General features: G+C 36.0%; 1 protein-coding gene across 3 annotated transcripts in view; it reads right to left on the bottom strand.

Moving 5' to 3' along the window:
* Nucleotides 1-805: 805 nt before the first annotated feature.
* STAG2 (stromal antigen 2) overlaps nt 806-27,819 on the bottom strand; it is a 73,912-nt gene continuing 46,898 nt past the window's right edge. Inside the window, exons 9-34 of one of the 3 annotated variants that reach the window (XM_027716413.2) lie at nt 27,481-27,554; nt 27,243-27,366; nt 26,034-26,132; nt 25,857-25,936; nt 25,222-25,329; nt 24,266-24,377; nt 23,544-23,661; nt 22,741-22,844; nt 21,764-21,856; nt 21,488-21,577; nt 20,234-20,437; nt 18,665-18,735; nt 18,299-18,386; nt 18,113-18,193; nt 15,033-15,125; nt 12,923-13,097; nt 12,385-12,524; nt 11,255-11,356; nt 10,336-10,484; nt 9,681-9,809; nt 9,164-9,369; nt 8,539-8,728; nt 8,340-8,453; nt 6,739-6,865; nt 6,419-6,496; nt 806-3,912 (exon numbers count right to left, since the gene is read on the bottom strand). In XM_027716413.2, the coding sequence (XP_027572214.1) occupies nt 3,889-3,912; nt 6,419-6,496; nt 6,739-6,865; nt 8,340-8,453; nt 8,539-8,728; nt 9,164-9,369; nt 9,681-9,809; nt 10,336-10,484; nt 11,255-11,356; nt 12,385-12,524; nt 12,923-13,097; nt 15,033-15,125; nt 18,113-18,193; nt 18,299-18,386; nt 18,665-18,735; nt 20,234-20,437; nt 21,488-21,577; nt 21,764-21,856; nt 22,741-22,844; nt 23,544-23,661; nt 24,266-24,377; nt 25,222-25,329; nt 25,857-25,936; nt 26,034-26,132; nt 27,243-27,366; nt 27,481-27,554 (2,973 nt within the window). In that variant the 3' untranslated portion in view covers nt 806-3,888. Of the gene's footprint in view, nt 3,913-5,548; nt 5,814-6,418; nt 6,497-6,738; nt 6,866-8,339; nt 8,454-8,538; nt 8,729-9,163; nt 9,370-9,680; nt 9,810-10,335; nt 10,485-11,254; nt 11,357-12,384; nt 12,525-12,922; nt 13,098-15,032; nt 15,126-18,112; nt 18,194-18,298; nt 18,387-18,664; nt 18,736-20,233; nt 20,438-21,487; nt 21,578-21,763; nt 21,857-22,740; nt 22,845-23,543; nt 23,662-24,265; nt 24,378-25,221; nt 25,330-25,856; nt 25,937-26,033; nt 26,133-27,242; nt 27,367-27,480; nt 27,555-27,819 lie in introns of those variants that run through there. The other 2 variants (XM_039387782.1, XM_039387781.1) reach the window with 2 other exon arrangements.

Below are 27,819 nucleotides of genomic sequence, written 5' to 3'. Positions count from 1 at the left end.
CTCGAAGTCTAGCTGTTAAAACTTTAAAGAAAAATGAAAATTAAGATTTAATCAAAGAAACAGATTCAAGAAAGCTCAGCAACATGAAGAAAGGATATAGGAGAGAAGGACAGCTGAAGAAAGTGACAGGTACAATTCACACCGAATTGTTACCTTTAGAATAGAATTATTATTACAGAAGAGTATTGTCCTACATTACCTTGATTTCTGACCATGTGTCATCATCCACCTCCATCAAAATATGATCCCTTTTGGATGCCAACAAATACACATGAAATTAAACAATCTCAGTACCAGAAATTACTTAGGATTATGAAAAATGAGGCCATGGCATAATTGCCAAACAATTCATTAAAGGGTATTAAAGCACTTAAGTAGGAATGAATATATTTTTAAAGAACCAATCTGTGTTTTTATCAGAAGAATGCTGAAGCACAAACTGACAACTGTGACAAATGTTTCAAAGAATGAACACGCTCTTGATATTCTTTAGGCTATAAAAAAATTAATACATCTACGGGTTAAAAAGCAGCAAAATGTTGTTGTGAATCAAAGCAGTTCAAAAAACTGCTGGGTAGGAAATTAATTGAACTGGTACCCTGAAATCCTGTGGCAGGACAAGTGTATGTGTAAACTATGGGGAAACCAGAGAGGGGCAGATTTTAAAGAGGCACTTTTTCAGTTATACAGAGATGAGAAGAGATGGGGATTTACGAGCTCTAAGAAGCTACAGGAATCAGCAGCACACCAACCAAAGGAGAAAACCCCCAAACAAACAAACAACAGCAATCACTAACTTCTTACATATTGTCTTTGGTTGTTTAATATCAAGAAATACTTTTTACAGAATATGTGAAGACTATTCCTTTGAAATTCATTCTGTGTCAATACCTTCTCTGTGGCCTCTCTGCTAAACCAGAGGAGAGGCTTTACTTTCTCTGAATTGCTTGCTGTTTTCTACATTTTATCACATCTCTCTTCAAACCCCAAATTTCTTTCATTTACAGGCTTTTGTACCAAAATGGTATGACTAGAACAGACTTTACATTGTATAGTGAAGGTACTTTTCTTGCATTATAAACTTAGACCTACTAAAACAATTTTCCACAAGATACTATTGAACTTACAGCAAGATTTAGAGACAAGAATGAACATTTGCAATAATAATAACTTAAAAAAAAAAAGAAAAAAAAAAGCAACCCAAACCATCCAAAGTTACATTAGCAAGGATTAGAAGTATTATCTCGAAGATTTTAAAATTACTGCTTTAAAAAGTCTTGTATCAGAAAGGAGTTTTCAACACCCAGCCAGAGGTGCTCAGTAGTTGAAGAGAAGGGAATGGGGAAGAAGATGTTTAGGGTTTTCCCCTCATTTCCTTGCTGTCTTGCCAATTAAGCTCAGAATGTTTCCCAGGTGTTTGATAAATTTAAGGGATGGGAAGTCACATACACGTTTAGTGGTATTTCAACTGGACTCTGTACAGCATCTCCAGTGTCTGAATCAAAAGCATTCTGAGTAATGTCAGATAAAAGTTAAGAGGAAAAAGAAACCAACAGAAAGGCTATTGATACACCTTTAAAAAATGTAACACAAAAATAATTAACCACTGACTTCTTGGCATGTAAAAGTTCTATACAAATTTTAAAAATTTTATTTGCAGGTACTAACCTCTTGAAAAGCTCACTCTGTATTTACACTAATTCTTTTAACAAGTTTATCTCAAATTAAAGCATATTTAAAACAATCATGATTGCATTAACTTTTCTGCTTTAAATTATTACCCAATTAGTGCTTTATTCACATTTTAAAAACTTGTACAATTTATTACAAATATAAAACAGTGCAGTTTTTCATACATTATCCCAACTCTGAGACAAACACTTAAAAGACATGGAAAAAGATTTTGATTTCTATAAACATAACATTTGCATTACTCATACCCCTTTCTTCACTGTCCTCCCATAACCCCGATTTAAAAAGATCAAACATACAACATACTGTAGGTTTATTTTTATTCAAAAAGTTACTGTCTCAAGACATAAATACAAATCAGAAAACAGTACAATTAGGACAATAGAATGTGGAGGACAACAGGTTAAGGTAAATATATAAAACATTTTTAGCTGGTTGAAAACAAAGCTGTAAGAACTGCTTTCACAAAGAAACACTCCTTCAAGAGTAAGAAAAATCAACTTAGGTTTAAAATCATATATACAGTCCTCTCAGCAGTTCTATTAAATGCAGTGGTGTGAAAAACAATATAGGCAGTACTTTTAGACATGAGAATATTTATTTATGTAAAATGAGTTAGGCAGATCTAGTTTTGAGTTTGTTGTTACCCCATGACTTAGTAAAATAATTATATTTTATCATGATCCTTTAGATAATCTATGGTTTTTGGCTACCACAGCCGAATGTTTAATTTCTGAGTCTAAAAACAGGAAGCCTTTTTGTGTTCACCCATTTGGGGAGATTCTTGTATTGCAAGCGTATTAAGGCATGGAATGATTAAAATAATATACCTCAAGAACTGAGAGACAACTGACAAAAAATATACATATGTAATATAAGTTAATATTTCCTTTAAAATGATGTCTAGCTGCCTAAGCCTTGCAAAATGAGTCGATGTCAAAATGGCATAAATCCACTTTCTGTTTTAGACCAAATTTAATTTATTTGTGAATGGACACAAAACGAAGTTTAAAGCTTAGCTTTCAAAGAATATTATGGGTTGTTTATGAATTTCTATTATCCAATCTAATTTACATACAGAGGAAATGTACTGTAACCTGTTAGAAGTATCTTTAACCTGAAGACTGCTTGCAAAGACAGATAGATAAAACAATATAAAATACAAATTTAAAAATCATTTTTAAAGCATGAATTCTCATGCTCTTCTATTTTTAAACATTGTTAAACTTTCAATATATTTCTGAAACCTCATAATTTTAAGTTGGAATTTAAAAGTAAGAAAAAACTAAACAAACTGCGCAATTATAAAATCAGCACCAATTTATATATATATATAATTTTATTTAAAATTTAGATCCCTATTCCCACACTCTAATAAGCTGTATAATTTTTGTTTAGAATTTTTCTGCAAACATACTACAATAAGCTTCTTTTATTTGGAGACAAAATACAGTGGCACTACTGGAAGGAATTTCACAACATTACATTTTTCTTAAAGGACAAGCAAACTTTCAGGGTTGGTAATGGGCAAGCATGAGTGAGATCTGTTACGTTCTGGTAGCTCATAGTTTATGGACCTTTCTGAGAAGGCTAACATGAAGCTTTTGGAATAAAAGTGTGTTTTAGATTAAAAAGCTGTTAAAGTTCTGCTTTATGTACTTTTTTCCATGATTAATTAATACAAACCTTCTGTTGCTGAAGTTTGCATTTAATTGAAAATACTGACAACTCTTCTGGTTCTATCACTGTAAGAAAACCAATCCATCTACTATTTCAGTTCATGGATGTGAACAGCAATCCAGCAGAGCTTATGATTATTTAGTACAGCCAGCAAATGTATAGAGAGGGGCTCAAATCTGTACCAAACACCTCTCAGACTGTTAGAATAAAACTCAGAGGGAATACTTCTTATGATCCGGAAATAAACTGATAGCACATAAATAAAATATTGATTTGTTTTCCCAACAAAAAGTGTAGCTTATCCTCAAATTGTTTACTTGTCCTTTACATTTCTTTTTTTTTTTTTTTCAGGCAAACAAAACTGCCCCTTCAATGCACTTGATCTTGAAAGCATGTCATTCTCCTTAGAGAAAAATCTGTTCAGAATTTCACTGTATCTACCACAATTTTGTATTGAAAAACTTCCTCTTCCACTTAGAAAATGACTTCACCACTGATTTATTTGCTGTTCTGGTATTAAAACATTGACACCCCAAGAACCTAAAAAAAAAGTTAGAAATGGTGTCAATTTTTAGTCTACTACACATTTAACAAAAAACAAAGAAATTAGTATATGTTTTAAGATTAAGACACTTCAAGATATGTTAAGGCATTATAAGTTTATTTTTCTTCCAAACCAGATTCACCACACTTCTGATTTAGGTAATGATACGAAAAGGGCTCCTCATTAGTTAGAAATATTTTTCTCACACTTCAAATTCATTAGATTCAGTAGGAATATGACAAAGCCTGTGTTTTAATTACTTTAGGTAATAATTGTGAAAGAATTTTTAGTTAGTTGCCTAACTCAGACTTCTCTGACAATGACATTCTGTTGGTCTGAAGCTGAAATCAAGTGTGTCATTTCCAGCAACTAAACCTGGGACAAAAAACACCCCATACCCCAGTTGCTGCTGCATCTGTGACCATGGAAACCACAGGTCACCTCACAGCAGCCAACCAGGAAACAAACTGAACACTCCCTATGAAATGTAGCCACTCTGTCAGGAAGACAGTGGGGAAAAAAAAAAAAAAAAAATCAAGCAATCATCAGGTAAAAATCAAACAACTGTCCTTTGGGACTGTGTGACTAAGGTAAGAAAAAGCTTTCCTGAAACAAAGAATCAGTTTCCACTTCCTTCGTGAAAGCAAGCAGGTATCACCACTGATATGCCAAAAAAAAAAAAGAAACCCAAAAAAAAAAACAACCAGAGGATCCAGATTTTGTGACTGTCCTAGCTTTTACAGGACTTTATAAAATCAGAAAGAGCCACTAGGGACTTAATTTTCCTGAATCTTAACACTGCTGTTCACTTTTATCTGTTTACAAACCAATTTTTACTGGTTTTTTTTCAGTTAAATTCACTTTAGATGCATCATACAATGTAGCACACAGACAGAGCTGCCTCTGGTGCCGGCAATAACCGGGCACATCAAAACATGAGCAGACAGGCTAAAATTTTCATCATATACCACATGCATCTCAACAAATTAAACTGCTTTATTACGCCTGGGTCTATTAAAAACAAGCGCAGCAACTCTGAGAACAGCAGACTTCTGAAATAAGGTATGAGAATAAAGCAAATTAACTTTATTCTGAGAAGATTTTCTATATTTTTTTCCTGCATTTCCGAAATTGGCTCTTTCCCGTCGAGCACGGAGGGGCTCCGGGCGCTGCGCTGCCCTCGGCTGCCCTCGCGCGGCCGCGCCCGGGAAACGCAGCCAGGGACGGGAACCTCGCGGGCACTGAACCTGTTAGAGCGGCTCTTAAGGAACTGAGAAGCTAAAAGGTTTCTGAAAGCAACGAAATGTACCTGTAGAAGGCCAAATATTCAGCACTGTCGGGCTAAAAAACGACTGGCAATTATTTCACAGATCAATCCAGGAAAAAAATGGAGAAGGGGAAGGGAAGAACTATTTTAAATCAGAACAAGTGAGATACTTTCTTGGTGTTACTTGAGGAACAGAACACACGACAGCCAGACGCACGACCTAACTGATTCATTATTACTGAAGCAAAGGCCTACTGGTACAAAATATATGGATTTGCATTTAAAACAGTATTTAGGACTTCTTTCTCCCATAAACAAGAACATGTTCACGCTGCAACAATACTGTAAAAAAATACATAACCGTCTTCCAAATTCCACCAAGCTGTCCAAGATTCCCAGGAAGCATTGTTGTACTGTCCTCTGCTGGCTTGCTGCAGCTTGTTATTTCCAGTGTAATTTTGTACCAGCTACACAAGGTCAAAAATGGCTGCATACATTACAAGTGGTTCAAGACAGAAGGAATCCCTCATGCAGATTTTTAAAAGAGAATAGAGACTGCAGATTTATCAAGTCGGATAAAAGGGCAACTGCAAGCAGAAACTACAGACTTCGGATGTTTTGGACCTAAAACTTTATATGGAAAGAAAAAATACCTCTCATCTCTATAAACAGGAATCTCTATTATCTCCATTTTCTTCATTATCTTACTTATGCACAAAAGTAAATATGCCAATTAAAAAAAATGGAAGAGAAAAAAAAAAAAGAAAAAAACCCAACCGAAAAACCCACAAAACTCAAACCATCCAATGCTGACAATTGGTAATGACAACAGAGTCACTGAACTAAGCTCAGCACAACAGGAAATTTGCCTTTTATATTGTGTGTGCACGATTTTTTATTTTTATTTTTTTAACGCTCTTTGCTATCAACCTCTGCAAGGGTCTTTTCCATACCAGATTTGTTTTCTTCTCAGACTCAAAGGTTTTTAATTTTTACATAGCTACATATAAATATTAAGAACAAAAATCCTATAAACTTGCAAAGAACACTGACTATCTTAGAATTTATGAAGCTGAATTACAGCATAAAATATTTCTCTGACTGTACCAATCTGCCAAAATAAGCTAATAAAGACAACTTGAAGATTAAATTCTTTCCACTTAAAATCTGAAGTAAGAGAGTATGGTAACCTTAAGACTGAGTTTACATTATTTCCCTTACGTAAGTTAACCTACCGATTCATCCATGATTGAAGCGGGGTCAAAGAAATCTGGTTTTAGTTCCGTTCTTTCTCTCCTGTTCTTTGATGGTGGCTTTAGAAAGCAAACAAATAAACAGGTTAACTATAATTTCACAAGAAAACCAGAGGTTTTACAGTGTAGTAAGAATTACTGACAGCGGCACAGAGCTCTTTAGCACAGCCCTCTTTAACAATGCAGAGAGCAACAAGAAGGATTTTTCTGCTTCCCCAGAAGGAAAATCTGATTCAAATATCTTACTTTAAAAGCAGAAATACAAATCCCAAGTCCACTAAAAACATAACTAAATCTCTTACTAGGTCTATGTCCATGGTGTCGAAATCCATGCCTTCATTAAGATCTTCGATCCGCCCTTCTGATGACATCATCACATCTTCAACAATTGGCTCCTCATCATCTTCCATTAGACTTGTGCCACGTCGACTGAAATGAAAAGAAAAACATTCTGTGTAGCACCAAATCAAGTTAAGTTTTATCTGAATATTTAAAAGGTTAATGCTCAATAAGGAACTGTCAACAAATGATCATTTCTGTTTTATCTAATGGAATTAAGTAATTAAAATAATGCACAACTACTATTAAAGAAAGCTGGCATTTAACCAGCTAGAAGACAGTAATTAGAGTGTGGGAGAATGGCTAACAAAGATAACTGAAGTGTGGTACATTGCTAAGTGGGGATTCTGCAAGAATTGTTTCTGTGAGAACTGATAAGCAGATCTAAACCACACCTAATTTTGCACTTAATGCTCAAATGAAAAAGAACCTAAGTTTTACCACTTAAAGTAAAATTTTTTCTGCCTTATGATAAGGCAAGGAAAAATGTCTTTGCAACAAAGTAGATGTGTAAAACCATTACAATATTCCCACACAGTCCTTCATCCTCCTTCCTCACAACTTCTACACACAACATCAAACCTTATGAGAAAAGTAAGGAGTCATTCTAATTTCACTAACTGGTGTCACTGTATTAAAAAAGCCACCATTGAAACTATGTTACATGAATTACTGATAACAGAACAATTAAAAGTTATTAGGGGAAAGATGTAAAGCTCCCCAACATATATGCCCATGGTTTTAGTTTTTTTTCCTGTAGATCCACACAGTCCTTGGGAAAGCAGACAACTTCTAAACCTAGTCTTCCCACCTCAGCTAAACGAGTTCTGGAACATACTTTTATTAACATGCTTGTCAAAATGCACATGTGATGACTCATAATGAAGTAAGTGACACTCCAGTAAAAATGTATGACCTATGAAGGACAACACTTGTTTAAAAACATTAGATTGTGTTCATCTTCATCCACAATACAGAGGACTTCTGGAAGTGTTTTGTGTGTTTGGGTTGGCAAGTTCTACAAAAACTGATACTACAGGTCTCCTCTCAACTTTGGTTCAGTTTAGGTGAGACAAAGTCTGTACCAATCACAGAAATGCTGAAGACAGCAGCTTCTTTTAAAGGCATACTTGTACATTAAAAAGCAACAGAAATAGTAGATTTAAGCTGATCAGAAACTTTCTACTCCACACACTGAACACCTATTTAAAAACTTGTTTGCAGTGTTCTATTTCTAAAAACGATTCTGGAGTTAGGAATACATAAAGATGATGTTTCACATGTATTAATTGCATCTATCTGCTACAGATAACACTGCTCAACAACCAGTTCCCTTTATTACATGGCTCCCTACTATTCAATTTTTCTGGAATCTCAGTTCAAAAATAAGCAAGAAATGCCACGTTCATTTACCACCGCTTTTCTAAGGCAACTTTACATTTCAGGACACAGAAAAAAACAAGGTAAGAACTAGAACATGGATCCCTCTTAAAAGACACAGGTGTAACACTGCATTTAATAAACCCTCCCCAAACCACTGAAGGAACATTTCACTCTCACTCACATGGCGTGTTGCAAGTTGCTTCTCAGCTTGACGTAGTTCATCGCTGCCCTCTCCTGTTGTTGTCGCGCGGCTTCTTCCTGTTGCCTTTGAGCCAACATCCACGTTACTTGCGTGCTTAAAAAGACCATTATTCTATTTTAAACATGTACTGGTTTTGTGTATGAACACTAACACAAAGCAGACCTACTCATCTACGTACTTGTAATCGAGGGGAGCTTGGTGGTGCTCGGGCTGCATAGGATAGACACCCATGTAATTCTCGTCAGGTCGCAATCTCTTGGGCTCCCTCATTATTGTGGAAGTCAGCTGAGGTGTCTGCATCATGACTGGTGTGTGCATCGACTGCTCCCTGTTCAGCCACATACTGTCACTACTGCTGCTTTCTTCAGCTGGAAGGAAACGCAGTAAGAACATCAGTAAAGTTTTTTTCAAGCTACTCTAAAACTGAATGTTTAAACACAAGTTACATGCGTGTCCTTTCTGCTTACTGAGAATAGACTGCTTTACTTTTTACCACAAAGTTTTACATGTGCCTCAGAAGGCCTGGATTTATAATCACTGGCTGTATATTAAATATACTTTTCTATTATGCGACTTAACACAGTGTAGTGCCTTTATTTCCTCTCGTGAATCAAGTGTAATTTTATTCAGAATCTTCAAATGAACAGCTTTTCCACTAAGACACAGACATGTACACAAGTTATCCTGTTTTAAAAAAAATACATTAAAGTATTTCAATACACTTCTGCTAACAAATAGAGAACAACATGTATACTTTATATGAATATCTACACAAGTAAATTTTAAGATGAGCAAAGTTCTACCTTCAGGTACTTTCCGCTTGCCTGTCGCTGGCTTTGTCTTCTTATTTCTTACTGTAGATCCTCGACTACTAATACCACTAATCACTGACATAGTATCATCATCCCCACCAGCTAGTAAAGAGTTTCTGTAGGACATGAGAGGAAGCCACACATCTTCTCTTCGTAGAGACATCTGAAAGGTCATGAACTTCTCCAAGTAAACATACCTTTAAAAGGAAAACATAATTACCAAGATGCAAAATATCTGTAACAAGATGTTAACACATCAAGATCATTAACTACTAAAATTAACACCCAATGCTCCTCATCTAGTTAACAAAAAGGCCTGACAACAGCAAATCCACAATGTGATTTCTGTTCATCCACTATAAAATGAAAACAAGGACAAAAACAATTTACCCTCTGTTATTATATTTGATTCCACCTGAGGTGAATACAATACACATAAATATTTATTCTGATGCATGCCTTTTATGGTTATGATCATAAATATCAAGAATACTTTAAAAATACTTACACTGTTCTTTTGTCTTGTCTGAGAAGCTTGGAGGAGAACTCACTCAGGATATCAAGAAATGCCAAATTTAATGGCGGGTGGCTCTCACCTTGTGGATTAGGCTCCTTAAAAGCAAATTCTATGCCATCCCTAAGAAAAAGTTAAAAATTAAGTCACAAAAAGCACAAACAATAGAAAAAGTTCTAAGCACAGTGAGCTATAAGAACTGAACCCCTCTCCTTTATGTTGAGAAAGCAATAATTTGTTGTTTCCATATTCTGTCAAAAAAAGTGAACAGTGAATCTGGACACACTCTTTCTGTCATGCCACTTCTACTCTGCATTGCAAGTTTTCTGCATGAGACCAATACAACCACCACTGACAGTGAAGTGGATCTGTTCTTACTGTTATAGGTAAGACATTAAAAATACTTTTTCATTATACCATCAACACTGCTATGATTTAGAGGCTTAAACAATGATGCTGGAGAACACCAACAACATTTAACATTTGGGTTTTACTCAGACACAAAACTACAGTCATCTCAATTCATAAACTGGCTGTATCATCTCTAGAGCTGATGCATTTTGTACAACCAAACTCACTTTGAAAGACTGAAAAGATAATTTTCTGTTAGTGTTTACAAAAATGGAAGTAATACAAAGCCCACAATTACTTGTGTAACATAGCAATAGCTTCTCTTGTTTTCAACTGATCCAATCCAAACGTTAAAGCAAAACGTCGAGCAAGTTCCTTTATGCCACTGAATGTCGGTGAAGATCTGTCGAAATTATAACCATTTTCTTGAATCATTTCATTGAAAAGCTGTATGAAATGAGAAGGGAAATTCATGTATTTAAAGACTATGTCAAACTTTGGACCAATACACACAGAGTTAAGCTGTAGTAAAAAACTATGTTTTACAGCTTCCCCCCCCTTAATTTCACAACACCAAGAGACAAACAGGGAAGTTTAGGACAACTAAATCAAGGCTATGCTTAAGAAGTTTGCACTTCAGAGCTAAACTCTGAAATGCACACTGTCCAAGCACAGAGGTCTCCACACAAGGAAGCTCATTTACTGAAGAAAGCATTTAAATCATGTTTTAATATCGAGTATGTGTGAAGCCCCTACCAAACATTGATACTGAATTACTAACACTTTCCATTAACTCTCAGGTTAAAAAAAACAAACCCAAAATCAGAAAAACACACCAAAGCAAAGTAAAATAAAACAAACCCCCCACAAAAAAACCCACAATCCCCCACCATGCACGCAGGAAGTGTTTTCCCTTGGTTATCTGTTCACAAGTAAGTAAACTCTCAGTTAAACTATTGTTTTAGACTTATGAAGGTGTCACAGTTATTGATTTTGTATTTATTGGCCTCTCACATACACTTTTCATAGCACAATATTTGCTAAGCATAAGAAGACTTCTGCAGTCTTTCAAAGAGTTGTAAGAAAATGTGTTTCAGTTTAGACCTATTTATTGCCACCTCCTATAAGAATTCCTTCATCAATACCTCACACCAGTTATTAAACAGGACATGATCTACAGTGTGGAATTAATTCATAAAAATACTGTAAATTCTTACCTGTTGCAAACTAAGAATAAGTGTCTTAGCACACTGGATTTTGTCTATCTGTCTTGTTTTGCTCATCGTTTCTTTAATAATATCACCATAGTCATTGTAATACTACAAAAAAACAACAAAAGAAAAACATTAGCTTTCAATATCAGCTGAAAACATTACAACTACTGAATTCTTCTGAAAATAAAATCTAGGATCTGCTATTAAAAACATTGAAAATTTCTTTTCATTCTTGTTGTTCGTATTACTTTAGAGGCAGAATGACCTATTTATCTTCAAGGCCATGACACATTTGTTAATGACACGTGTTCACCCCTTTAGGGTACAAGATTAAATTCTAATCTTTTTAGTAACTCCTGTAACTCTGGTGGGGAGTTTTCTATTTTCTCTGCTGAAAAGAGGCACCTACAGACAGCATCACAGCTGAAATTTTTCCAATGAAGACAGTTGCCTGTTCAGTTCTTTAAGTATTTCAGGTTTAATAAAGACCCAATTAGTTATTTAGAGATTCAAAATATATGTAGGGCACTCAGACAGATAAGAGCAGGCTGCCCAAATTTTACATTTTTTAAGGTAATCACCAAGGAGCAAAGCTTTATCATGTTCACAGAATGAGAACTCATACTATTGCACAGTTGTGAATCCCAGGAGCCAAAAGGGGTTTTTATATTTAAGAAAGATTGAAACAGATATAAAGGTAACATGGGGAGAGTGGGACTCAAAACTTGTTTCTCTTCTACAAAGTTTAAACTGAAATTATTTGATGAGGCTAGACATTAGAGAGGATCTTTGGGAGAAGATTCTCAAAAGGCCTGCTAAACTAATAACTGGTTTAAAAATATACCATCAATCAGGATAAGAAAATAAATCTATCAAAAACAACACAAAAAATTAATGAGCAAGTTTCTTTCCTCCCTCCCTACCACCCACACACTGGAACTGTGAAACTTATCTCAGTCATTTTTACCCCTGCATACAGAAAAAGAACTTTTAAAGGCCTACAACTCCGGAGTTTTGAATTCTTCACATTTTGAATCAGTTATCTTGTAAGGTAAAAATTAAATAATAGTTTTAAAATCCACAGCTACCATATTCTAGTAGTTTTACTAATGATCACTAAGCTTCAGATTTACCTTCATATATTGCTTGAAAATGTCTGCAGCTGTGTTCATTTCCACCACAGTATATACAATGAGCTTACAGAAAGCTGCAAGTAGATTTCTTCTTTTGTGCAATGCTTCAATTTTGCTTGCTTCATCATCCTGCTGTCCATCTGGAAGAGTTCAGAACATGACAACTGTCAGGTTTAAAGGCTTTATATTTAAGCATTTATAGATAAAAGTGATATGGCTAGTGGTCAGGATTCAGAAAAATCAGATCTCAATTCTGGTGGCATTGTCCACTGTCAAGTCTCTTCCCCGATATCACTGTGCCTATTAAACCAAACCTTTACTGTGATTATCCTACATGTTCCCAAACCAGCAAATGCTTTGATCAGCTGCCGACATTTAAAAGCCAAACCTACCCCTGTGCCCATGCACAACCCTCAGTGACAAAAAGAACACCACAACAAAACACCACAAAATCCCACCCAAAACCCAGAAATGCACAGGCAAATACATATTAATTAGAAGGTCAATAATGTAAAGGGAACATAAGTTTTGTACAAACCTGCACTATTATTATCGTCATCCTGATCAATGAAGACATGATCTAAAATAAAACTGAGTAGTTCAGACTGCAGTGAAGAATCAGGAGTGTAAACAAGTGGCTCCAACATGTCACGTCCTCCTGTCATAATCTGATGACTGAAGATCATCAACACATCACACAGAATTGTGAAAGCCTGTTAAAAAGAAACCTTAGTAAATACTTGCTTAGAAAGTTGATTTTATTTAGAATAATGTATTTGCACTTGACAAAATACTTAGAGCCCAGCAGTGTACATAGGCCAGTGACGTTCTGAACAACTACAGAGGCCTCCTGGAAGTCAAAATGTGCACAGCTTCTTGCAGCAGGTTCCTGTGTCAAGTCTGGGTCTCCAAATAAAAATACTGCACAGATGAAGCCAACTAAATATGAAAACATTGTGAGATTAAAACATGAGGAGCCTGAAACTCCAGAATTCTGCCTCATGGATACTACATTAGGTCACTAGGGACACCAACCATAACAGTCTCCTTTTTGCTTTCTTTTTTTAAAATTGTTTTGATCACATTTGTAGAACATCTAATAGCTGAGGTCATTCAACCCCTTTAAATCATAATGTCTTACTTCCGGAAGTCCAACCACCTCTTTGTTTTGCTGGCTAACTTGTGTATCTGATGTCAGACTTAAATATCTGTACTCCACCTTCCTGGAAAGTTCAAATGTCTCAGTACCTGACACAGACTGACACTCTTCAAACTAAACAGACCAAGGCAACTCTAATCTCTCAAGTACTTCCATGAACAGATCTGTTCTCTAACTCCTCAAAGTGAATATTACTAATTTCCTGGTCACAATTTCCTGCTCCTCTGAAGTCCCTTCTGCCCCTTCATGACATTAGAGAAGAAAAGTGGAACCAAGGCTACTGTACCCTATGTGACAGGTACCCTGTATAACTGGGTAGTTCTAGTTTCTAGAGCATTCACCAGACTGAGAGTTATACAGCTTTTTAAAGAGACCTACTCATAGCCTCAGTAATTTTTGTTACTTGCACTTTCACACCCTACACCTTGTGACTATTATACCAGATAGCTCTTTCACACAGAACACATCTATTAAGTTTCAGGGATATTCTTGTTCTAGCAAGAGTTTCAAAAGCTGCAATTGTGCGACTCAGTGGACCAGATTTTCAACTTCAACCAGGTTATTATTATCTTTAGAAGCAAAGAGGCTCCTGGCTTTCCATTTGTTTAATTAAACAATCTACCTAGCAGATAATTTGGTCTTTCCCTATAGAGAGATACTGCCCTTCTTTTTTTTTCATCTTAGCATTCTCAAGATTGTTAAAGGCATTTACTTAGAATTAACCCTGCTATCAGTAACCTGTTCTCTTCACTGGGACTTCAAACTCCTATGAGTGAAATGACCAAAGAACTATTTGACCACAGACTGGAAGAGACTCAGTCCCTTAAAGTATTTAACCTTTTCCTTTGACCCTGTTATCCTCAGAACAAGTGTTTCCCAATATGATGTCTCAATTCTTTTTGAAACAGGACAAAAAAAATACAGAACAACCCCCAAAAACTTCATGCCAGAATTTCTGAGAGAGAGAGAGAGAGAGAGAGAGAGAGAGAGAGAGTGTATTAATGGTTCTCCAGTGGATAAGCACACAAATATAATTGTATATAATTGACAGAACTAAAAAAATAACTTCTCTCAAATTGCTGTCCTTAGCTCTTCCAGTTTTGAGCCTATGAACCCACAGTCAGCTCCACAGGAGATGTGTGGGCATGAGCACACGGTAAGCAAGAGATTTGAAATGGAACTCTCTCACTTGAACTTAGAAACCAGGTTTCTACAGTGCACCTGCAAAGTCATTATTTAAAGAAACAAAAAGCCCTTTGGAATAAAAGTTTTTGCTGCCTAAAATTACTAGAAAGAATCCAGTTTAAATTGATTCTCAAATCCTACCTACATTACCTGAGGAGGGCAAGCATACAAGTACAGTGTGTATTCACACTCCAAGAGCGTTCAGCCTGAACATGCAGGACATACCACATTCCCACATAAGTACCAAAAATTGCTTTAGAAGCATAATATTAGAAGACTACCAGTATAAACAACAGTCACTAACCTGTTCCTTAACAGCAGTGTTTACATTGGTCAGGTAGTGTTGACAGATTTGACAGAACACTCTCATCTGCTTCTTCAGACGTAGAAGATCCTCCTTCAAAGAGAATGATTTCATGTAACAGTTTAACTTTTTGATTTTATAGTCACATTCAGTACATGAATTTTCACAGAATATTCCACCACAGACCTCCTGTGTAGTGGTAACATTCAAGTCCAGTGCATTATTAAAAAATCACTATTACAAAAAAAAAAAAAAATGGCAAGCAGCAATTTCCTCACTTTGGTCATCCTGTGTGGTGCAAAACAAAATGGCAGTTGGGATGAAAACCACAAAGTTATTTATTAAAAAAGTAGTAACAAAACCCCCTCAAAATCAAACCTAAAAAAACCAAACACCTGCCCCCACCCAAAAAACATTCCAGAGCATAAAGCATTTTCTCTTTAAAATATCTGTATTTTCAACCTAGAGGATAGATTTTAGGCAGCTGCTTATAACTAAAAAAGACCAGGTTACATGGTATTATTTTATTTTTTTAACTCACTCCTTGGGGATAAAGTAGAATATCAGATGAGAGTTGGTGTTTTCTTCCCCCATTCATTGGAAAACAAAACTTCCCAAAAAGCACATTTCTGAGCAAATAAAGTATCAGATTGGTTGAAGTCCCACCCACACTTGGTGTTACTCAATCACCTGAAGATTGTAGGCCCTGTAGAACTGGGGAAGTGATAATACAAAACACCAGCTGTGTAACCAGCAGCAGCCCAAACAAAGATGAACTACTCCTGAAAGAAGTTTAAGAACTCTCCCTGCAATCTAAACTGAAACAAGGCTCTTCCTTCAAGAAAGCAGGTACAACATATGATTTAATCTCAACAGGAATCACAAAAGCAACAGCTGCTTCTTGACAGGAATCTAAGTATAAAATTATTTTAGAACACCTTTCCCACATAAAAACTTTTGTCTCAGATTACTACGCTGTTGTTAAGAGAATTACACATGGGACTATTTTCTTTCTTTCATACAAAATTATTTATTTACATTTTTATTAAAATTGAACTATCTATGTAGTCTTTAATTTAGCAGCCTGTATTATGAAGCTAATTCCTATACTTAGTCAACCTGTTCACAACAGCACACAGTTAACACCCAATATTGTCAGAGAACAAAACACCCCAAACCAACCAACCAAAAAAACAAATAAACCAATCAACCAAGCAAATCTTTAGGCACAGCACATTTCTGTCACTTCTGGTTTTCTGTCTATTTTTTGCTGTTATATTCCACTGTCAGAAGTCAATGAAACTTCTGTAGGTACCTGATATATTTGGCAGCAGTCAAGCAGTTAAATAAAACAAAATAATTGTAGTTCAGAAGTTAAACCTAAAAGCTTTAATTCACAAAAATTTATTATGTAGAAGCAGAAAAAAGTCTTAATAAAGGACAAGTTCTCAAATAAATTATTTTCATTCCTGGTGAAAGTACTGAAAATTACATTTTACTGCAAAACAGCTAAGTTAATCTTTATTTCTAAACTGTACTGTCAGTATTTCACTCAGCTTCTGCCATCAGGCTTGTGATAAAGCTTTACTCACTATTACAAAAACCTCAAGACTGTTTACCCTGTAAAGAATAAGCTAACAAAGCCTCCAAATCTTTCACACAGGTAAACGCTTCACAACAATCTGTCTCCACTTCATATCTGATATTTGGGGTTGGAAATGTGTAAAGCCATTAAAACACAGATGGGTAAACTAGCCAGCCAGTGTTCAAGTTCACAAGTAGTTAACACACCTTCAGACTGTAATAACTCACTGGACTAATGAAGTCTCAACATGATAGGGGAAAACCACCATAATCTGGCACAGGTGTTCTGTTATAAAATCATTAGTTACAGAGCATGATTTTCCACTCCTGCATCTACCAGGAGCTCCAACTACCACACCCTAAAATGAAAATAATTTTAAAAGAAAAAATGTATACATCCTCACATTAAAATGGATTATTAATTAATCTTATATTATTAATGCCATGAGTTCTCTTTGTTATCTCCCTGGTAAACTGTGGCAGTCATGTACATTAATTACAAGTATGGCAAACAAAGTGTTTAAAAAACTTGAATTCACTTATCTCCTCTCTGACATAAAGAAAGATGGGTTAACAGTAACTCTAATAACAAAGTGCAACTCAGCATAAATTTCCAGTAAAAGAGCACTCTTCTTTCAGGACTGTGGAGAGCTTCCAGTATGTTTGATTATAGTGGGTTTTTTTCAAATTTAAAGAAATCATCAAAATGTTTCAGCACTTACAAACTCCACCCTAAACAATCTCGCCTTTCAAAAAACTTTTTTTTCCATGAGGCAGTTCACACAACCTGATCACCCCCTTCAAGCAATGCTGCCCAGTGGATACAGGAAACCTTAATCCTTCCTCCAAGATTTTTCAAGAAGTGAAATTAGAAAGATGACATTTGCAAGAGCTTTGCCCTTCAAGATTACTATACATAGAACCAGAACAGGCCTTCTCATCACTCCCTCAGAAAATCTCAAATTTAACTTCATCTTCTTGTGCCTTTATTTAACAACATATTTAAAAGACTGATGAAGAGCAAAGTGGAATTGCAGCGTAGTGACCAATAAGAATACTGTGACAGTGTGCAAATTCTTAGATCTCACTGACTTGTCACAGGTAGTTCAGTTTGTAAACAAATTCAAACTCACTACTTGAGAGTAGTAAAACTGACCACACTGTGTTTTATAATTTGCAGTCTACCCCTCCTTAGCATTGTTATTATGCCTGATATCACATTTATTTACAATTACTTTAAAATTCTGTCAAATTAAACATAATGCTGTCATTCAAATAATATAAACGTAACAACTGAGGTAAACACCAGGTTTGTAAGTCAAGCATTTAACTGCTAAAACTATGAATTTGAATGAACTTATCAGAAAAGCAGAATTAGGCAGATACCACTATAAAGAAAATTCTTAGTCTCAATTAATTCCATCACAGCTCTCACTTGATGACACTGCAGCTATGTACAAATGTTTATTTACTAATACAACAGGAACAAGGCATACCTTTGTGGAACTGCTTTCAGTAACTTTTGCTAGCTGCCAAAGGATTACATAATGAGTACACTGCAGTGCATGAATAACAATCTGAAATCAAAAGGGGAAAATGCATTAGATGACAAAGGCCAAAAAAAAAGACAGCAACAAAAGCTATTTGTTGTTGTGCCTGAAGAACACATTTTAACTACAGACCTGTTCTGGCATGTCTCCATTTTCAATGCCAGTTTTCAATAACTTGTAGTTGCAGCCAAACAAGTCCCATCTTGATAGGTCATGAGCACTGGAAGCATCAGAAATGAAGTAAAATGTAATTTAACTAATACCATTTCTGCAATTAGAGGTTAACAACTACTAAAAGCTTAACTGGCCTAAAAAAAATAAATTAGTGGAATAAAGACCCCAACCATAAATACCTCCCTCCCAACCACCACCAACACACACAAAAAAAAGTAAAGCAAAAAATGCCCATGAAGTTGCATTGAAAAGAGATATCAAATTAAAAACAAACAAAAATAATGCCCTACACCACAAACCCCAACAGGTGTGTGCAGAACTTACTTGTGAAAAGCAGTGATTCTCTTCAGTGTTGACAAGACTTGATATGCATCATCTTCATCAGGTTCCTCCCCCTATTTAATAATCACACAGTGAGGTATCTCAAACATTCTAAGCAAACTGGGGAGCTTACTAAAACCAAACACAAACTGGAGGGTGTGATGGGGTGGGGACCTGATTCTAAATTATTTATTAATGTCATATTTGCTTTCAGAAGAGTTAGAAAGATAAGGCATCAGTTCAGGTCTAGAGATGGACTCAATGACCATAAAAGGTCTTTTCCTACCTAAACGGTTCTGTGATTCTATAAAATAGAAGCAGAAGGAGAAAGAGAGGAGGGGGAAGGGAGAAGGGGGGGGGAAAGGGAAGTCTAGGATAGCAGAATACAATGTATAATGTAGGTGCTTCTATTTTCTCTGAAGAATCCAGCAGAGGCCACTGTCAGACAAAAGACACTGGACTAGATGGGCCACAGGTCAGTACTTCAATCTTACTTTAATCACAGAAAAAGGTCTTTGACAGAGGTAAGAGAAGTAGTTTGTTCTAATCTTCCCACAAGTTCTGACAAACTTGCATTTAGTGAAAGAAAAGGAGTAAAAAGGAAAGGGTCCAAAAAGTATCTATTCATACATAGGATAAACTATCTGAGGTCAAGAAACTCCTCCTCAGTCGAGCAGAGATAATGCAAGTTTTACTGTTCTGTAGTTGCACAACCCTGTCAAAGAACTATGGATTTCAACACTTCCACCAGAGTATTTGCCATTTTCCTTCAAGCCAACTGACATCTCATTTCCTTGCTTTACACTCATTCTTTCTTTTCCTCACAAAGGGAAACAAAAGGATAACAATTCTTGTCTAGGGTTTCTAGACTGGAGTCCTAGTTCAGGACAAAGAGCAAGAGAAGAAAAGAAGCAGAGCCTGATAAACTACGTGCACTTAAGAAGTGTGGAGAATGAAGTTGTCAAAAAGACACTTCCTATGCTCCTTACCACCAATGAGGAGGAGAAACAAGTTTTGTCTGAATGTCAGAGATGCCATATAGTGAAGTTAAATACTCCAACAGAAAATTCTCACTTTTCAGATCAGTACAGTGTGGGAACAGTTATTTTTAAGCTACTAAACTGCATCTGCTTGCATTCAGGAAGGGAGGGGGAGTGTTTTCTAGAGATTTTGATATTTAACAACAGCAACATGCAATCACAGGCAAGACTAGCAACAGTAGTACATCTGAGGAGAATCCTAGTGGAATTACAATACTACAACTCTAAAAAACATAAACCTAAGAATAAAAAGTTTATGTAATTTCATTGTTCATCTGAAACTTATCTCAAATTTCCAAAAGACATTTGTCAAAAGGAGATCAAACATAAGACTACTGCTCTAATATACAAGAATAGCCTGTGTTTACATAATCACAGCAATGATACAGTTGTGTTATTGCACTTGACTTAACAGTTCTGAAAGTCAGAGGGAAGCTCCCATCCCTTACTCATTGACTCACAGAGGAAGGCAGAAAAACATACTGGAAACATTTACAAGGGCAGGAAAAGTTGATCTTGCACATTAAAATACCTCTTGCAGGAAGTCCTCAAGAAGTCGATTAAACTTGTCTGCCAATTCATCTATTAACTGACTTCTTGCAATGTCAACCCTGTTAAAGATTGTGAATTCTTCATTACAGAGAGCGTGGTAGGTTTTGGAACAGGCTTCCAAAACATCTATATCTGTGTGTTTCTCCACAATATCCCGGATTTGTCGCAGTAAGGCATCCAAATGCTACAAGGAAGATGAGCCATAGGAAAAAAATATGTAGTCATATATATACACACACAAGACTTTTAATAAACCTTAAGTAATTTTAAAAGGTAAATTCAATTTATTACTTTTGTAACTATGATACAGAACACAAAACACAGAAAGCCAGTGAAGCTTCTGAGAAATTAAAAGTCTACTTATCAAAAAATAAGTAGGAGTTTGTCAAAGACCTAAGATTCACAGCATTTTAAAAAGTCATTAAAAATTTGCAAGTGTCTGCATGGTTTTATCTAATTTGAATTTCCACTGACAACTGAACAATACAGAAGAATTTACCTCCTACTCACACAAACATTTATACATGGTCTTAAAAGCTGTATAACTGAAGATTTAGTTTCACAGCATTCTAGTGTTGGCACTGGAGCCAACTTCAGTCGTTCTTTATGGGCCTTCCCTCAACCTGAGCTGCTCTCTAGTGCTCCATCACTGCTGGCTATGCTGTCAACTACACAGTTTATCACTTTTTGACTCTAATGATTTCCAATTGCTTCACAATGCAATAGCACATCTGAGGAGGAGAAAAGAGAGATGAGAAGAGCTTCACCAACTTCATCATCACAGCACTTACAATGAAAGCAGTAACTACATAATTTGGGATATGGTAGTTTTCCCCTTTTTCACGCAATGAAGATGGTGGTTTACTAGTTTCAGTGATCAGAAAAAGAAATAACTTATAAGCTATTTCTACAAACTTTTATCTGCCAGGTAGCATACCTCAAACATGATCATAACCCAACAATACATGTTCTCAAATAAAGTTCATCTAAGTGGCAAGATTTTCTGTTAAAACCTGCCAGACAGGCCTTAGAAAACTCAAACTTTCAGTATCTCTGACAACAGCAGCCAGTCACAGCTCTGAAGTCCAAGTCTCATTCTCAATAAAGGTTACAATAAATAAAAGTCTCGTTTACACAAAAAAACACATCTAGAATGGTGACAGAAATTCCAGTGACTAAGTCTAAATTCTGGGATTTTTCCTTTTGTCTTAAGTGTTACTGAATGTTACCTTACCTTTTCTAATCGTCCTGTTGTATAAATTTCCAAATCAAAGTACTGTGGCAACTGCAGTAAGTTGGTGACTTTTTCTGCATCTACAGAATACTGTAAAATTGGCAGGGAAATGAATTTAGTTGAAAAAGTCTTGGACAAAATAATTCATTACAGAACGAGCAAAAGACTAGTAAGAAAAAAAATAATACTTGTGGCAAGCCATACCATTAATTACAGAAACTATACTTGTAAACATTTCAGCAACAGTCCATCAGCAAGAAATGGAATTAAACCCACCTTTGCTAGCAACTGAGGGAGTGCCACTGCAAAAAGTTCAGTAATTTTTGTCCTGTCATCCAGTTGGGTTTTCTTTTCCTTTGCTGTCAGCACCTAAAATATTGGTATTGTGAGGATTTTACAGCTAAAAGTTCTGGAGCAAAGTTTCATTATCATCAATGAAATGATGATTAGGTACACAGACCTCTAATATCACTGTAAAATACCAATGAAAAGCAAGAGAGGGGGGCATGCAAATTAAAAAAAAAAAAAGAAAAAAAAATTCAGCATTCAAAAACGCAATTCAAAGTTAGACTTCATGCTATGATTAAGATTATAGTGAAAACAGAAGTGATAATCTAGAATGATTTTTTAAAGGTATTTTCCTGCAACAAAATACCATGACTGGAATGATAATGAAAGAACAGCAAACCCTTCTTTTTAACGGTATTTACCCAATTCATATGCCAATCTAATCTTCATACAAGGTTTCAATCTGTACCTAAATGGGTTCCTTACCAAAAAAAGCACCAGTCTTGAGAGCAGTTCTCTTCCCTGTTTAATGCCTCAGTAAAAGAGGGCTGCCTAAACTCTACAAAGTCATAAAAAAGCCAGTTGGTGGACTGTCCTCCTTCCAAGACACTGTGGAGTGTATTTTTCTTTCCCTCATTTTGCTCTTGCTCACTGAAAATAGTTTTAACTTTTTCCAAACATTGATTTTTGTCTTCCTTTCCAAGCAATACTGCTTTGAAAATCAATTTTATATTACCTTTAATAGTACAAACAAATGCAGTAGTTCAAACAGCATTAAGCAAATGCCAAAGTCCAGAAAAAGTGAACTAGCCAGGGCAGTTGGATACTGGAGGCTGTGGAGACCAAAGCTGAACTTCCAAACTCACTCCCTTCAGCAGAAACAGCCTACAATCTTTTCCTTCTTCCTGCAGTGTCCCCACAGAGCCATTCCCACATCTCTAGATGAGTAGTTTTTTGCTTCCTACCCTTTTTCCTGTTCCTCTTCCCACAGGAGGATGACATTCAGCCGCTTGCCGAATTGTACAAAGCATTATTTCAATCAGTGCACTTTCCTGTCTATCCGTTAAAGCTGAAATTTAAGAAACAGATGTTAACACACAGCTTGATTTTTCATCTTCCACAAGGATCAAAATATGTTTGGGTTTTTTAAAGGAAGACAGACAAGACATTTAGGCCAACAGCTCATTTCCAGAGGTGGGGATGGCAGAGGGGATAGAGAAAGTAAGCACCTTATAAAACAACAGCAGGAAATATTTAAAATTGAGAGAATATCCCTGGATGAGTCACAGGACAGGATGAAACAGATACCAAGTTTTATAATCATTTAGTTTCTTTTCATTTTTTCAGAGGTCCATTTACTGGGACCTATGAATTACAAAATTATGCCAGGGGTTTTGTTTGGGTTTACTGTCATTAAAGAAATTACAGTATTTCTCTATGGTAGTTGTAACACTCAATAAATGAACCAGTTCCACAAGCAACTTAGTTTCTCTGATGTCGAAAGTGCAGCCTGAACTTGTGGAACAACAACGCTTATTCCTTCTCTTTTCTTCCCACCATTATTCTTTTGTCTCACTCCCATACCAGAAGTGATCTCTTTCTACTCTTCCCTACATTTTACAATTGGTATTACTGATTGATTTCTCATAGTCATGGAAACACAGAGAATATATGGAGACTCATAAATGTGAACATCTTATTTCCCTATACATCAAGAGTAACAGAAACTGCACAGGAACATAAACAAAGATCTAGAAAAATCTCTTACGTTCTTCTCCATTGAGAGGCTCCTCCAGCAGAAGACTGTTCATACATTCCCAGTCCTTCAAGAGGTCTGTTGCACAGTCCCACATGCTGTCCACAAGATAAGCAGCATGTTCATGCAACTAAAATCAGAACAGATTAAGTATTTGATCAGCAATAAAGTTCATTACAGAGCTATAATACAGGGTATTTCTCGCACTTGGCTCCTGCCTGTGGCAAAAACACAAAGCAAGTTTTGTGAGCTCTCTGGTTAAACAAAGACTTTCTTCCCCAATTAAGTTTAAAAGATGAATCCAGACCAACTGCTACAAAGAGCAGGGCTACAACATCTGTCAGAACCTGTGAGATAGGTGGGTAAGGATTGTGGTTGTGGGGTTTTTTTGTTCTGTTTCACCACCCCCCCCTTTTAAATCTCCTAAATCACAATTTCTTTACATCTATACATCAGTATGTAGAATGACGGAATATTTGTCAGAGTAGAACTCACAACCTGTCTCAACACTGTACTGACAGATCCTTCAAATAAAAACAGCCACGCAAAACAGTCTTTTAACTCCCAGGTTGCTCAAATAACAGGAAAACCCGGAGAGATTCATGGTTATTAATCAATGAGTGGGGAAGAGAAAAACAAGAAAATGAAATTTAAAAAAATTAAAATGAACCACAACAACAATACAAAAACCACACACACCACAAAAACAAGGATATCCCTGGAGCACAACTTACTTCACTTTCCAAAAAGAAAAACACTAATGTCTTCACGAGATTAGCATTCGGACTTTGTCTTCCCCTCCTTTTAAGTATTCCATCATCTTCAGCATCTCTGCGGCTGAAAAGCCTAAAAGAAAAATTATTTTTTGACAAGTTTCTTCTTCATTGCCTTTGCCACAGTCAATTCACATCAAGATACTATTTTTTACACACTTAATACCTCGTTGCTCAGCTCCACGTTCTATTTTGAAAGGAATTAATTTGGGACAAGTATCATTTGAACAATTTCATATATGCTGAGTGGATATTTCGCTGACTGTTTCCGGTGGAATGTATAATTATAACAACATGCTTTACAAACATCAGTGATAATTGCAGGTGCTTGAGGTCCTATGCTCCTCTTTAGCAAACTATGTTTTCTCAATCTCCCCACATGAGACTTTAAAGCAGCAAAGAAATACTGGAAGAAGGTCTGAAAAGTATTAGATGAAAAGTCTATTTTGTTCTCCTACACACCTGAAATATGCTGGAATTTTTTATTTTTTTTTTAAACAGGAAAATATTTTCTGAAATGGTCAAATGAGTCAATGGGGAGAGGGGGGTGCAAGGGAGGAACCACAAATGGGAGAACACTCGTTATGATGCAAGCCCAAGTTTAGGCACCAAACCACATGAGCATTTTAAGATGCTTCACAGGAAGAATGGGAAAGGAAAAGACAGACGAACATTTTTATTACATTCCCTGAAGGTACAAGCTTTTCAAGTGCAGCCTTCAAAACTGCTCTCTATTTCCATTCAGAAAAACTACAACAGTTCAGAAACTACAGTAATGTTACAGTCTCTCTTCTCTCTTAAAGCCACTTCATGATTCAGTTTTTTCCTTTTCCTAATTAAAACTAACGAGAATCATAGTGTTAACACACACGGAATTCTACAGGAAGAAGTTGTTAACTATAATTTCTCCATCTTACTTTTTGTAAAGAAATTCCCCTGCAGCAACTGCTACTGGCCGGTGAGCTGAATAAACCAGGTGGTAGACATTTTCACAGTCTTCTGCAGTCAGAACTTCTTCACTACTCCTGGGGTAGGGATGGGACGAAAGAAAGAAGAAAAAGAGGCTGAGTTAACAGATTATGAACTCTAATGAGAAAGATGAAAATGAAGGAGAATCGAAACGTTTTCCTTCAATTTGTCATGCTAAAACCCAAAGTCTTGGTTCCAAAGTCTTCCTGAACAAAATATACTGATCAAGTATAAGCTTTTGCTAGAAGGTTATGCTCCACAGTTCAACTACTGCATAATGTTCAGTAGATTCCATGTTCTTCATTTCAAACATTCTGTGATCACTTCAAACTAGGGAGGCTGAATCCCAAATTCCATACACCTACTTAACTGTGGGACATAAGTAACAGCACTGTTCTAGTCAGATTACTACTACTTTTGAAATTCCCATTTGTCTGAGTGTAAGATGCACAGATATTTCTATAGACTTCAAATGATCTGAAGTGTCATGCTGCTGGCCTAACCCACAGGGTTAGGGATTAGAAACATTTTTTAAGTTTCAATATCTGTTGTAAGTCAGATAAGAAAATATACATGTACTTACTGTAAAACAAGAGTGAGTAATTTTATTGCTTGGACTGCAACATCATATTCTTTGTCAAGAGTCATAGACACAATTCTATCCTAAGAACACAAAAGAAAATATTTTTCAAGAGGAAAGAAGTGTAATCCAACTTTAAAAATAATAATACAGTACCTAAAAATAAGAAGTTACACTAACCTTGAACCGACTGGTGAAGAGTTCCAATTTGGAATTAAGCTCTTTATTATAGTAAAGCCCTTGCAAAGCAGTTAGGCATTTGAGTCTTACTTCCCCTTGCTAAAATAAAAAAAAAAGAACTGAATTAAAAGTCAACTATAGGATACAGATCTTCACATCATACAAGATAAGTTTCTTTTACAGTCTGAATTAATTCAAATATTAAATGCTGCCCCAATATACTACCAACGATCATTGTTTGTAACAAGCTAATGAAAGAAAAAAGCCAAACAAAACCCCAATATCTTACTGCAGTTAGCATCTCTAAGTCAAAATACACTAGTTTCATTCTTTCTAAATGCTCAAGATATTTCTAAGTAGAACTCTATATGTTTCATTTCTATTAAATTAAAACTGACAACGTCTGTATTTCTATCACCAACTACCATCTCTTGTTTGATCAGAATTAGTAAGTAGATAATGAGAGAAATACTCCTGAAATACAAGATGTACTTAAAGCAGAGGACATGTTTTAAGGTACAGACACAGAATGACTTTTCCAAAGTCTAGGACAACTGACTCCACGCAGTTCCTATCACCCCACTGCCAGAGGTTCTTGGTTTTTTATATCAAACCCACAAAGAGCACAGCACGAGTGAGCATCCCTTCATTTGTGCCACTTCACAGTCAACAGCTTGAAGTCTCCAATGCAAGGACTGGGACAATGTGCTGACTCAATAAAATCAGGAGTATTTGTAAACTCTGTCTATTGACCCCTCCAAGCAGAGAATAAGCTCTAGGTGGTAGTTATGAAGTAACAGCTGGAGGCACCCGCCAGCACAAAAGGGGACTTCATGCTTTTTTACAGCTGGAGGAGAATGCTAGAAAGTTTCTTAACTTGGCAAAACAGGCTACAGGACTGCATTATTCCATATGACATGCACTGATTTTAAATAAGTATTCTAAAGTAGAAGTTTGGATCAGTAATAAATACAAAAGACTATTTCTTTACAAATAACAGTTCCTTAAAAAAAATCTATATATACACTCTCTAAAAACAAGATTCAAGTCTAGTTTATATATATGTTGAAATGCCAGTGCTTTTGAGTGGTAAGAAAAGCAGTGACAGATTCAAATAGTCAGGAGATCTGAACCCAGTCCGACAAGATAACAACCAAAAGCCTGGAGTTATGCTTCCTGGCTCTGCTCCTTTTCCCCAGTGCAGTTTACCTTATCATGCATAGTCCACCCCACATATTTTAAGTAGCTGTCATTGAGAAAGGCATCACTGTACATCTTCATCCATATTCCAATCTCTTCAATGCAGATGGCTCTGATTTCAGCAATTGCATCTCTGTGGAGAGAAGTGGGGCAGAAAGTTCAAACAGATCAATAATTAGAAATAACCTGTCACCGGCTTCCAAAATAAATTAATGAAGCTACAAATTACTTACTACGAGAAACTTACCGGTATCTGTGCACAAAAACACCTTTAAATATTGCATTCATCATGTTTTCTATTTCATCCTGATTTTCTTGAAGCTGAAAGAGTGTACAGAGTACATAAACAGTGAGGAGCACTTTTACAGACAGATGAGACAGTGCTGATGCTACACAAACTAAATTAATGTTTGAAGTATGACCAACAAATCCTTTCCTGAAATATTCACAAATCTGTTTCACAGTACAAGATACTATTATTTAAGGAATTGTATCTATCACAGCATACAAACTTTAGTTAATTGTGACACTGCAAAACTGTTCTTCAAGTGTAACAAAGACATCTTAGGTTTCTGAAAGGTCCTTC

This window comes from Pipra filicauda, unplaced genomic scaffold, assembly GCF_003945595.2.
Source record: "Pipra filicauda isolate LSUMZ 115617 unplaced genomic scaffold, ASM394559v2 scaffold58_size5111680_pilon, whole genome shotgun sequence".
NCBI classification, from domain to species: Eukaryota; Metazoa; Chordata; class Aves; order Passeriformes; family Pipridae; genus Pipra; species Pipra filicauda.
The sequence above is the reverse complement of the archived record's forward strand: the minus strand, read 5'-3'. Positions and strand labels throughout refer to the sequence as shown.